The following is a 13,313-nucleotide window of genomic DNA, read 5'->3' as shown; positions in this document are numbered from 1 at the left end:
GAAATAATTTTTTTCCCCTGTTAGTATTTTGAACTTTGTTTGTGGTTTTCTGCGTGTTATTAATGCCTATTTTTAGCAAGAATAACAGGACATAAAAGGAAGTGTGAGTTTATAATATAAAAATGAATGTTAGAATTATCTTAACTGTCTTATATCCAATCCCAAGAACCTATGTGATGATAAAATCTTGTGCTATGTAGATTATTACAGAAATTTTCTTTTTTGGTAGGTCACATAATGAGTATGACTCCTGAGCAGCTTCAGGCTTGGCGATGGGAGCGAGAAATTGATGAGAGAAATCGCCCATTGTCTGATGAAGAATTAGATGCTATGTTCCCAGAAGGATATAAGGTAATAACAACATGAATCTGGTTTTTAAAATGTGGATTTGGTGGGGAGGGGTGTGCCATGAAGCTTGCAGGATATCAATTCCCAATCAATCTGGGGCAGAGGATTGATCCTTGGTCCCGGCAATGAAAGCAACGAGTCCTAACCATTGGACCACCAGGAAATTGCCTGGTTTTTGTTTTAAATATTCTTTGAAAATACTAACTGGTAAAGTTTGCATTGGTCTTGCCCAAATTTACTACTCTGTTTCATTCTTTAGATATTTCCAAGTGTGTTTCATTTCCACATTAGATCATGGTTATTTTACTTGATATCTCACAAGATCCTGTGTATTTAGTGCATGGATTGCCAGTGAACACGAAGAATGTTCTTGCTTTACCATAGCAACGTGAAGTTTACTTTGAAGTATAAAATTTTGTAGGTGCCTCTGACTCAAGGACCTTTTGATGGTCTAAACGTGGTCATATAGCTGATGTTATAATCAGAGCTGGAACCTAAGTAATTTGATGGCCTTTACTGGGCCTTTTCTGCCAATGTCTATTGCTTCTTAACAGTTTTATCTATTTTCCCCTCTCCCCTCATTAGGTTTGTACTAGAGTATTTGTTTTTAAGTATGCATGAATTAACTATTTCATAACTTTTTGTAATCTTGGGTGAGGAAGGTCCCCTGGAGAAGGAAATGGCAACCCACTCCAGTATTCTTGCCTGGAAAATCCCATGGACAGAGGAAGCCTGGTGCAGTACAGTCCATGGGGTCACAGAGTCGGACACGACTTAGCAACTAAATCACCACAAATCTCCATGTAATACTGTGGGTATAGTCACTCTCCAGCCTACTGTTGACTGGTCGAGTGTCTGTCTCGATTACATTCATTGATTTCTTTCTAAGTAGAAGGGGAAAATCCTCCTTTGTGAATATTGAGTGAATTTTTTGATTTTAGTCAAATGGTGTATTTATAGGGCTTTGCTCAACATTTTTGGTTTTTATGCAGTTACTCATTTTTGTATAGTCTTAAAAGAGATTTGCTTTTGTAGCGCAGAGATTTACATGAATTAATTTTAAATTTTTGATTATTTTAATATGATCTTTTATGCATTCTGTGCACTTTGTGAGCTTATTTGCATTTATATGATGCTGGTTCACCAATATGTTTATATAGTCTAATGTTTAAAAGTGATCAGAATTTTGTAAGCCTTCTTCATGTATCTTCTGATTTCCCCACACTAGTACACTTAATCTAAAATTTAAATTTGATGAGAAAGAGTAATGCTTGTCATGTATTTTAAACATACAATTAAAATAGAAAAATGAGATTGATGTTAATTGATGTTAATTCTTGCCTCTAAGCAAAAAGCTTTTTAGGTGCACATATTATTCATTTTTGTTATCATTTATTATATAAAGCTAAGAAAGTCCTAAACTGTCTTTTAACTGTATTAGGTACTTCCCCCTCCAGCTGGATATGTTCCTATTCGAACTCCAGCTCGAAAGCTGACAGCAACTCCAACACCTTTGGGTGGTATGACAGGTTTCCACATGCAAACAGAAGATAGAACTATGAAAAACGTTAATGACCAACCATCTGGAAATCTTCCATTTTTAAAACCTGATGATATTCAGTACTTTGATAAACTTTTGGTAAGTGATAATAACATACAAATACTAACTATTTATTTAGCAGTTACAAGTCATTATATCTCCACTAACCTTTAAATTTTTTACTTTTTACTGTTAGGTTGATGTCGATGAATCAACTCTTAGTCCAGAAGAGCAAAAAGAGAGAAAAATAATGAAGTTGCTTTTAAAAATTAAGAATGGAACACCTCCTATGAGAAAGGTAAGTACCAGTTTGTTAAGTTATCATGTTCATTATAATCTTAGAAATTCTCCATTTTATCCTCAGGGCCTTTAAAACATACTGAAGATAAGGGAATTCGTAGAATTATGTGGGAAATTAGTATCATATGTGGTTTGAAAATGGTTGGTTCTTTAGGAGAAGTTTAGGAGTTTTACTTTATACTCTCGTGACTCTTTCTATTAAATTACCCTTTTTTTCTTATATTTTTTTCAATTTTTTTTTTAGTGAAGGTATAGTTGATTTACAGTGTTGTGCTAATCTCTGCTGTACAGCAAAGTGACTCAGTTATATTCGTGCATACATTCTTTTTTAATGTTCTTTTCCATTATGGTTTATCACAGGATATTGAGTATAGTTTCCTGTGCTGTACACTAGGACCTTGTTTTCTATCCATTCTGAATGTAATGGTTTGCATTCTACCAATCCCAGACTCTTAGTCCATCCTGCCCGCCGCCAAACCACAAGTCTGTTTTTTGTGTCTGTTTTGTTGATAGGTTCATTTGTGTTGTATTTCAGATTCCGCCTTTAAGTGATATTATATGGTATTTGTCTTCCTCTTTCTGACTTACCTCAATAATAATCTTTAGTTGCATCCATGTTGTTGCAAATGACATTATTTTGTTCTTTTTTATGGATAAGTAGTATTCTATGGTATACATGTGCCATATCCATCCATTTATCTGTCAGTGAACATTTAGGTGATTTCCACAGCTTGGCTAATGTGGATAGAGCTGCTGTGCACATAGGTGGTGTATGTATCTTTTTGAATTAGAGTTTTGTCTGGATATATGCCCAGGAGTGGGATGCTGGATCATATGATAATTCTATTTTTAGTTTTCTGAAAAACCTCCATACTGTTTCACAATGGTTTCACCAGCTTAAATTCCCACCAACAGTGTAGGAAGGTTCCCTTCTCTCCACACCTTCTCTAGCATTGTTACACTGTTTGATTATCTGAAAACATTGATTAAGCCTCTATCACAGGAGTTCAAACTTCAGAGTAATTTTGATGGGAATGAACACGTACTTCTGTATGTAAAATATCCTTGTGAAGTTTATACTAAAATATTCAGTTACAGAAAACTATGGAGTAATTATTTTGCTCCCATTCAAAATGCTTATAATCGAGAAACCTACCTTTTACTCTTTCTTCCAGGCTGCATTGCGTCAGATTACTGATAAAGCTCGTGAATTTGGAGCTGGTCCTTTGTTTAATCAGATTCTTCCTCTGCTGATGTCACCTACACTTGAGGATCAAGAGCGTCATTTACTTGTGAAAGTTATTGATAGAATATTATACAAACTTGATGACTTAGTTCGACCATATGTACACAAGGTTTGTTCTCCAGTTGTGCTTCTAATGACTTCATATATTTTGATATAAAAAGAATTCGTGTTTTTTTTACCCACTTATCAATAGATGTATTTGTGAAATGTAAAAATTCTTAAAAAGTAACAACTGATGCTATACATTTACAATAAAAAAGGGAAACTTCAGCTCCTTTTAAAGAATACTCAGTTAGCCATTGTTACATTTACATGCCCTCGGACCTTTTTCTTTGCACGTAGGTACATATATAAATACACGTATAAATAGATGTAACTTTGGGCCATCCTAGTGGATTCATAGTACTCATATTTTTAATTTGCTTTTATTGATATTAGGATGTGAAAATGTATGTTTCTGTATCAGCCATTGAGTACTAAGAACCATCTTTTTGCTGATGGTAATTATGGCTTAGAATTGTAAAATGCAGATAGGAGTGTGTGTGTATATTGTATTTAATAATTTTTGTATTACCATTTCTCCCGAATACTGATTTTTATGTTGGGTTTAAAGTTGTGTGATTAAAATTCTTAATCTGTCCCTTAATTAACACAGTCTTAGAAATTAAAAATTTCCTTATATGTACTCTGTTACATGAGCATTGCATCAGTAACTGATGTGAAAATGTAGCTCCTTCTCTTTTTCAGATCCTAGTGGTCATTGAACCATTGTTGATTGATGAAGATTACTACGCTCGAGTGGAAGGCAGAGAGATTATTTCTAATTTGGCAAAGGTATTTATATTTCTGGAAAAGAAAGTTTTATATTTGTTGATAGGATTATTCAATTTTAGAACAAAATGATTGAAGGTTAATGTTATCAACTCATTATTATCATTTTTTTCTTGAACTTTCAGGCTGCTGGACTGGCTACTATGATCTCTACCATGAGACCTGATATAGATAACATGGATGAGTATGTCCGTAACACAACAGCTAGAGCTTTTGCTGTTGTAGCCTCTGCTCTGGGCATTCCTTCGTTATTGCCTTTCTTAAAAGCTGTGTGCAAAAGCAAGAAGTCCTGGCAAGCGAGACACACTGGTATAAAGATTGTACAGCAGATAGCTATTCTCATGGGCTGTGCCATCTTGCCACATCTCAGAAGTTTAGTTGAAATCATTGAACATGGTAAGTTGTAGGATAACTTTGTTTTAAGACAGGTTTCCTGAAATTTAGGCTACTGATTTTTGGAGAAGTGGAAGGTGACCTACATAAACACCATATAGTTTATGATTTGTAATATTAGCTGCTAATAGGCTATAGTTCATACTGACTTTTGCCTAACTTTGTCCATTGTGAACAGATTCTGCAGTTTGACTAAACAGTTAGATGTATTGCTGGGATCTCAGTAGTACTATCTGAGTTAAAACTAGGCAATGTTGCTTAGTTGAAACCTATGTTTGGCTTTCTATAGGTCTTGTGGATGAGCAGCAAAAAGTTCGGACCATTAGTGCTTTGGCCATTGCTGCCCTGGCTGAAGCAGCAACCCCTTATGGTATCGAATCTTTCGATTCTGTATTAAAGCCTCTATGGAAGGGTATCCGCCAACACAGAGGAAAGGTAAATTCACCAGTTTGGTTGTGTTTTTTATTTCTACTCATTGAAGTTCAAGTGACCTAAATCTAATTTACTAAGTATATATATATTTTTTATTTTATAATAGGGTCTTGCCGCTTTCTTAAAGGCTATTGGGTATCTTATTCCTCTCATGGATGCAGAATATGCCAACTACTATACTAGAGAAGTGATGTTAATTCTTATTCGAGAATTCCAGTCTCCTGATGAAGAAATGAAGAAAATTGTGCTAAAGGTACTTGTTCCAAATTGTTCCATATTTATTAATCTAAATTGGATGTGTTTCATTGTTGAAAGAGAATTCTATATCATTAAAAAATACATTTTAGACCAAGACTGTGTTTGCTGCTATTATTATCTTTTTGAACATTTTAGGTGGTAAAGCAGTGTTGTGGAACAGATGGTGTAGAAGCAAACTACATTAAAACAGAGATCCTTCCTCCCTTTTTTAAACACTTTTGGCAACATAGAATGGCTTTGGATAGAAGAAATTACCGACAGGTAAGTGTTTATTTTTAAAAATATATATATTTTTAGAAATTCTTTCAGTTAATCCATTAGTTTGATTGCATATTATATAAGTCATATTTTGCCTTGAGGATCTCATAGATTGTTTGCTTGCTTGTGAAAGGATGGATTTTAGTCAGCAAGTCAATTTTCATTTTGAGTTTGCATTCTAGAATAAATAGCCAACTATGAATTGACGTTTTTATCTAGTAAATGAACTACTTAATCTGGCTTAAATGAAGCATGAATATAATCTTTAATCCCCTTGACATAGACTCACACTTAATTTTTTTGGCCATCTTTTTCTTAAGGTTTTATTATTAAAAAAAAATTTTTTTTGGTTGTGCTAGATCTTCGTTTCTGCTCGTAGGACTTTCTCTAGTTGTAGCGAGCGGGGGCTGCTTTTTGTTGCTGGTGCATGGGTTTCTCATTGTGGTGGCTTCTCTTGTTGTGGATTTCTGGCTCATGGGTTCTTGGGTTTCAGTAGTTGCAGCATATGGACTCTAAAGTGTGGGCTCAATAATTATGTGCATAGGCTTAGTTGGTCTGGGCATGTGGTATTTTCCCTGGCCAGGGATCAAAGACATGTCCTCTGCATTGGCAGGCAGATTCTTATCCACTGTACCACCAGGGAAGTCCCATCTTAAAGTTTTAATAGTAGGAGCCAGCTGTTCTCAACACACTGACTAGCTAAATAGTATCTTTAGAATATTCCATTTTCATAATTTCTCTGTATTTCCTTGGAAAAGCAGTAAATTGATTTTTCCCTCCTTTTTTTTTAGTTAGTTGATACTACTGTGGAGTTGGCAAACAAAGTAGGTGCAGCAGAAATTATATCCAGAATTGTGGATGATCTAAAAGATGAAGCTGAACAGTACAGAAAAATGGTTATGGAGACAATTGAGAAAATCATGGGCAACTTGGGAGCAGCAGATATTGATCATAAACTTGAAGAACAACTGATTGATGGTATTCTTTATGCTTTCCAAGAACAGACTACAGAGGTAATGATACTAATTATTATGGCAAGTTGTCATTGGCTCTCATATTTGTAAAAAGTAGTTTCAAGGAAATATCACTAAAGAGTAATTAAAAATTTTAAATGCTCATATTTGTGCAGTTAACTACAAAGAAATGTTCTTTTACATCACATTTTTAGAATAAGTTTTTGGAAGCTGAATATTAGTATATTTTAACTGTTTTGTCACAAACTGAATTCTTGTTCACATTGAATATAGTTTTTAAATTTAACTTGGCCTTTTTTTTTTTTTTTTTTTAATAAGGACTCAGTAATGTTGAACGGCTTTGGTACAGTGGTCAATGCTCTTGGCAAACGAGTCAAACCTTACTTGCCTCAGATCTGTGGTACAGTTTTGTGGCGTTTAAATAACAAATCAGCAAAAGTTAGGCAGCAGGCAGCTGACTTGATCTCTCGAACAGCTGTTGTCATGAAGACTTGTCAAGAGGTAAACTTCTATATCAGATTCTTACTTATTCACCGAAAGAAATAGGATAAACAGTAACATTTAATCATTTTTTTCTTTTTAAACAGGAAAAATTGATGGGGCATTTGGGTGTTGTTTTGTATGAGTATTTGGGTGAAGAGTACCCTGAAGTTTTGGGCAGCATTCTTGGAGCACTGAAGGCCATTGTAAATGTAATAGGTATGGAATTCATTGGTTATGGAAGAATTTTTTGTTTTTTGCTTTTTAAAAGTTCTTTGGATTTTTTGAAAGTAAAATACAGAATCCTATTTAGGAGTTGAGTGATGATATCTGATATAATTTTTTAACTACTAAAAATATAGTTAAGTTGGGATGTCACATGAATCTTACCTCCCAAAACCTATTTATATTTTACTTTAAAAGAGAAAAGAGGGCAAGTTTTAGGACCTGCAAGAGAGGAGTGAATAGTCACAACTCAAAAACTTTGAAGTCATGGGTTAAGAGGGCCCTAAAAATACAGTGTTTCACCTGGAATATATAGGAGGGCAATGGTGGGTGGAGAGAACTCTGAAATTTTAAGACTAAATATGATATATTTACTCAACTTGAGTAAAATGGTTATGGCAGGTTTTCCTGCTTGCCATGAAGTTCAAGGAATGATAACCTGGGAGAAAAGTGAATCAATCAAATAATCTCTCATTATTTAAATCCAATACTTTTAAACTACCCTTTCAGCTTTTTACCCAAAATTAAAACAAGTATATTTCAAATTCTTTTGGGTGTGGAGAATAAAGCTTTTATTCTTTAAAGGCCTTTTGATGGAGCAATAAATATGGTCTTGTGTTTTATTCTTCATTGTAATTGAATAGAACTATTGCAGACTTGTGCAGAGTTTGGAGGGGCAGAAATAACCTATCAGGAGGTTGAAATAAGCCACTATTTTTCTTGTTTTAGTAAAGGGTTTTTATGCAATATAGGATGTCTTTAAACCATTGCATTTACATACAAATCACAGTTCAGCCCTGTCCTCTATATTTGGAGCTAAAAATCAGTTATTTGGCCACTTGTGGGGCTCTGGTTTGCAAGGAATTATAAACCATATTGTTGGTCAGAGAAACATGGGAAAAGCAATGGAGAGAGAATCAGAGCAAGCAATTCTAGTTAGAACAAGAGCCCCTGCCAGCTGCCTCCTTTTTTCTCTCTTCGTAGGTGTAAATACCATCCAAGTATGCCCTGCATTGCAGGGAGACTGGAGATCTGTTTGTTTTGCAGTTAAAGGGTAAGGGGGCCCTTTCTGGAAAATTTTGCTTTAATTTACATGTCTCCCTCTGGCTTATATTGTTGTGTATGGCCGGAACATAAGCTGTCCCCATATTTAAATGTCAGTGTACAAATACATTTCAGAACTAAATGGAATTTTTTGTTGTTGAGTATCCATCATTCTTTAAATCACTTCACTAATTTCTTTCATTTTTATACATACATAATGAGAAGTTGTTAATGAAAAGTTAAAAATTCTGCGTTTGGTCAGAATCTGGGGCTTTTTCTTTCTATAGGCAGCTGTAAGTTTGTATTTATGCCTAGTCACATATATTACATTGTTAAGTGAAAGATAAAATGAGCAAAGCTTGCAGTTTACATGTTAATTGATAGTGTGTTGACTTTCGTTAAATAGGTATGCATAAGATGACCCCACCAATTAAAGATCTGCTGCCTAGACTCACCCCCATCTTAAAGAATAGGCATGAAAAAGTACAGGAGAATTGTATTGATCTTGTTGGGCGTATTGCTGATAGGTAAGCAGATTACCTAAATATTTTTAAAGTAGTATTGATTTTTACATTTTTATTCACTTGGCAAATTTGCTAATGTAAGTATATATGGTCAGGCTAATATTTTCAGTGAAATTTCAGTTTGAATGGTAATGAGGGAGTAGCAGTATATTTTTAAATTTTGCTTTTATCTAAAAATAATCCATCTCTTCTGAACAGTAACAATTTATATAATGCTTAAAATGAGTTGGTAATCATGTCTTGAGAACTGAATTTTTGAATTAACCTTTTAAAATTTATTGTCATGAACAAATTAAACTTTTATTTTTAAACCAGGGGAGCTGAATATGTGTCTGCAAGAGAATGGATGAGGATTTGCTTTGAGCTTTTAGAGCTCTTAAAAGCACACAAAAAAGCTATTCGTAGAGCCACAGTCAACACATTTGGTTATATTGCAAAGGCCATTGGGTGAGTATTATTTACGTCTTTTTTTTTTAACTTTGTAGTAGACTGATTTAGCGTTAAAAGATGCTTCTGTTTCTGTAAGCTCTTTTAAGGTAAGGTATGAGTAATGCAGTTAAAATAGACTTTAATGACCTTCAATATTTGAAATGTTTTCTTTCCTCTTAAATTGAATTAAAATAGAAGGGTATAAAATTTCATTTAATAACATTTCAGTGTTTGCAGAAAGGGAAACATTTCAGAAGGATTTCAGGTTTTGTTGATTCTTTTTGGTTATTTAAAATATTAAGGCCAGTTCTTTTTGGATATCGCTAAAATAGTTAACATAGTTCAATTCTCAACTTAATACTTCATGTGTTTTGAAAATATTTTTCTAGAATTAATCCACTGACAACTAAAAATTATAACTATTTTGTTAGATAATCTGTGGTTATTTGCTTTCACTCCACCAGAACCAAACTAGAACAGTCATTGTAGAAAATGAGATATTTCATGTACATGTGGCATAATAACAAGATATTCTCAAACATAACAAAAGTTGATTATATAATTAGAGTCTCCTCCACCCCTTTTTTGGTAGCTGTAGTATGTTTTCATTTGTGATGAAAGTCAAGCAATTTGCAGTGAATACCTGTGCTAATATAATCTTTTAGTTCCTGTATCCCTTTAAATTTGTGGTAAGATAAATCCTTAAAGAAGGAGAATAAATGTGGTAAAGGTCTGTGGGCGGGAAGATAAAAGGGAAACAGATTTTGTATGTTACGGCATGGGAGACCATGTTCTGACCACTCAAAGAATTCTCAGACTAAACATGTAATGAAATGATATTTCATTCAATGAAATTTATTAAAAACTGAATTATATTTGAAAATGAGTCTATTTGAATATTTTCATAAGAGTGAACATTTTAATTAAAATGAATTTGTTAAGTAGAAACAATAATGCCATAGCATAAAATTACTGAGTTCCATCCTTTGATCATTTTTCTTCCCTCTGAAAAAAATTTTGACTTGTATACTAACAGTTTGCTGACACATTTATTTTTTTCCAGCCCTCATGATGTATTGGCTACACTTCTCAACAACCTAAAAGTTCAGGAAAGGCAGAACAGAGTTTGTACAACTGTGGCCATAGCTATTGTCGCTGAAACATGTTCACCCTTCACAGTACTACCTGCCTTAATGAATGAATACAGAGTTCCTGAACTGAATGTCCAAAATGGAGTGTTAAAGTCACTTTCCTTCTTGTTTGAATATATTGGTGAAATGGGAAAGGACTACATTTATGCTGTAACACCACTACTTGAGGATGCTTTAATGGATAGGTAAGTGACTTGAACTAAGCACAAGAAAATAGTTAAAATAATTCTTTTATTTTAGAGAACTTATTGAAGTAATCATTAGATGACCTGCTTGTTGTGATGTAGTTAAAGAAAGGACTACTAGCCTGGATTTTATGAAACTATTAATGTGACTGTTATCTCCAAATAAGGTATATGATATAGTACTTTTCCTGGTGGTCCTCTGGTTAAGAAGCCACCTGCCAAAACAGGGGAATCTTCCTGGTCTGGGAAGATTCCAGTGCCATGAGGCAACTAAGCCCGTGCAGTGCAACTACTGAGCCTGTGCCCTGCAACAAGAGAAGTCACCACAATTAAGAGTAGCCCCTGCTCTCTGCCGCTAGAGAAAGCCCTTGTGCAGCAGCAAAGATCCTGCACAGCCAAAGGGAAAAAAAGATACATGCTATAATGGTTCCCCCAATTTTTTCTCCCAAGTGTGCCCCCTCTTCATTTTAACCGCCTCCCCCCCCCCCCTTTTTCTTTTGGCCATGTTATGAGGCTTGTGAGAGCTTACTTAGCTGACCAGGGATTGAACCCTGGCACCAATAGTGGAAGCGCTGAGTCCTAACAACTGGACCATCAGGGAATTTCCAATCAACTTTTGTTTTAAAAATTACAAAGAAAATGATGAGCATGAGCTTATTGATGTAACAGAGAGACCTGATCTTTTTAGCTTTTTGTTATGGCAGGTGAAGCAGAGACACTTTTAACTACTGAACATAGCCTGCCAGAGCCACACTATTGTCACTGCAGGCCCCCAATTATTCAGATGGTGACCCCTGATAAAGTATTGCTGGAGGTGATTGATACAGTCCTAATACCAAGAAACATTACTTTAGTTGGGAAATTTACCAAGGAGGAATACAGATTCATTATAATCTATGCCTAATAGATTATTATAATAAATAAGAGAAATAAAGATGCTAGTAACTAAGTCGGTTCAGGTGCTTTTTTTTTCCTCTTAAGGTTTAAGAGAAAAAAGTATTTTTTTCTCTTAAATACCTTTCAGGTTCTCTTCTTGCCTTCGAGGGTAAAACGTGTGAACTTGTTTTTATACCTATCATAGACGTTTTATCTGATACTTGTACTCAGTTGAATAAATTATGGAATAAATAAGTCAATGATTTGTCATAAAGTCAGTCAAAACATGGGAGGTGATAAAAGTTCTTTTTTCTGGGTTTCAAAAAATTATTAGTCCTTCTCTTCCTTTCCCCAAATTGAACTCTTGAATGAATCTTTTTAAAAAACCACAAGGGAAGGGATTTAATCTCATTTTATTTATTTACTGTATACAGTATTGAATTACTTCCGAAGATTTTAAATTTACAGAGTTTAAAATGAGATATTACTGTTAATTGTTCGTATGTTAAGAGTCATGTATCCTCTCTTATTTTTAGTAGCTTGCAAAAATACACATTGTGCTGGGCCTTCTTGCTCCTGTTACTCTGAAAGAAAAATATAGCTTATTTTTGAGCCATTGTGAGCAGGTTTGAATCATCAAAGCAAAAGTTCTCAAGTATAATCATCAGTCATTCTTAAGGTATCCTATGTCAGATACACGAGGTGTAAGGATGACTCTGCATCCATTCCAAGCACTGAATTTGTGATTTAGTTTCTAACAGGCATGCAAGTATTTTCTGTGAAACTAAGACTGCATCTTAATAAAAAGCTTTTTCCCCTCTCCATTACAGGGACCTTGTACACAGACAGACTGCTAGTGCAGTGGTGCAACACATGTCACTTGGGGTTTATGGATTTGGTTGCGAAGATTCGCTGAATCACTTGTTGAACTATGTATGGCCCAATGTGTTCGAGACATCTCCCCATGTAATTCAGGCAGTTATGGGGGCCCTGGAGGGTCTGAGAGTTGCTATTGGACCATGTAGAATGCTACAGTATTGTTTACAGGTAGGTTAAAGGTTTTTTAAACAGTATTCATTGAAAAAATAATGTAGTTGAATTAAGTCACTGTTCCTAATTATCATTAGGGAAGATATATTTGTGCCATATGGGAAAACAGTTATGAGGGGAGAGAAGATTAGATTTTGTCCTTGCCCACTTCAGTTTTATGAAATTGACATCTTTTTTTTTCCTCTCTCAAAGGGAGATGTTTAGAACCATATCTTTATGGTTTGTTTGTTAGTTGTGTTAAGGTTATGTATTTCTTGAAATAATATAACCTTTTAATTATTCTAGGGTTTGTTTCACCCAGCCCGGAAAGTCAGAGATGTGTATTGGAAAATTTACAACTCCATCTACATCGGTTCACAGGATGCTCTCATAGCACATTACCCAAGAATCTACAATGATGATAAGAACACCTATATTCGTTATGAACTTGACTATATCTTGTAACTTTATTGTTTATTTTGTGTTTAATGCACAGCTGTTTCACACCTTAAACTTGCTTTGATTTGGTGATGTAAACTTTTAAACATTGCAGATCAGCGTAGACCTGGTCTTAGAGGAAGAGCTAGAAATCCAGTAGCATGATTTTTAAATAACCTTTGTTTTTGATGTTAAGCAGTAAACGCCAGTAGTGACCAAGAACACAGTGATTACACACACTATACTGGAGGGCTTTCATTTTTAATTCATGTTTATGAAGATTTAGAATTCATTCCTTGTGTTTAAAGGGAATGTTTAATTGAGAAATAAACGTTTGTGTACAAAATGCTAA

The 13,313-nt window shown here is 34.5% G+C and overlaps 1 protein-coding gene across 2 annotated transcripts in view; it reads left to right on the top strand.

Moving 5' to 3' along the window:
• The window catches only part of SF3B1 (splicing factor 3b subunit 1), a 35,752-nt gene extending 22,439 nt beyond the window's left edge, over positions 1-13,313 (top strand). For both annotated transcript variants that reach the window (XM_004004789.6, XM_027965057.3), the window contains 17 exons: positions 230-351; positions 1,790-1,987; positions 2,085-2,186; positions 3,364-3,543; positions 4,182-4,268; positions 4,391-4,661; positions 4,948-5,093; positions 5,197-5,343; positions 5,484-5,609; positions 6,398-6,619; positions 6,899-7,081; positions 7,168-7,279; positions 8,736-8,856; positions 9,169-9,300; positions 10,346-10,618; positions 12,325-12,541; positions 12,830-13,313. In XM_004004789.6, coding sequence (XP_004004838.1) covers positions 230-351; positions 1,790-1,987; positions 2,085-2,186; positions 3,364-3,543; positions 4,182-4,268; positions 4,391-4,661; positions 4,948-5,093; positions 5,197-5,343; positions 5,484-5,609; positions 6,398-6,619; positions 6,899-7,081; positions 7,168-7,279; positions 8,736-8,856; positions 9,169-9,300; positions 10,346-10,618; positions 12,325-12,541; positions 12,830-12,988 — 2,798 coding nt within the window. In that variant the 3' untranslated portion in view covers positions 12,989-13,313. The remainder of the gene's footprint in view (positions 1-229; positions 352-1,789; positions 1,988-2,084; positions 2,187-3,363; positions 3,544-4,181; positions 4,269-4,390; positions 4,662-4,947; positions 5,094-5,196; positions 5,344-5,483; positions 5,610-6,397; positions 6,620-6,898; positions 7,082-7,167; positions 7,280-8,735; positions 8,857-9,168; positions 9,301-10,345; positions 10,619-12,324; positions 12,542-12,829) is intronic.

The sequence above is a fragment of the Ovis aries genome, chromosome 2, assembly GCF_016772045.2.
Source record: "Ovis aries strain OAR_USU_Benz2616 breed Rambouillet chromosome 2, ARS-UI_Ramb_v3.0, whole genome shotgun sequence".
NCBI lineage: Eukaryota > Metazoa > Chordata > Mammalia > Artiodactyla > Bovidae > Ovis > Ovis aries.
This window is presented reverse-complemented; position numbering and strand designations above follow the sequence as displayed.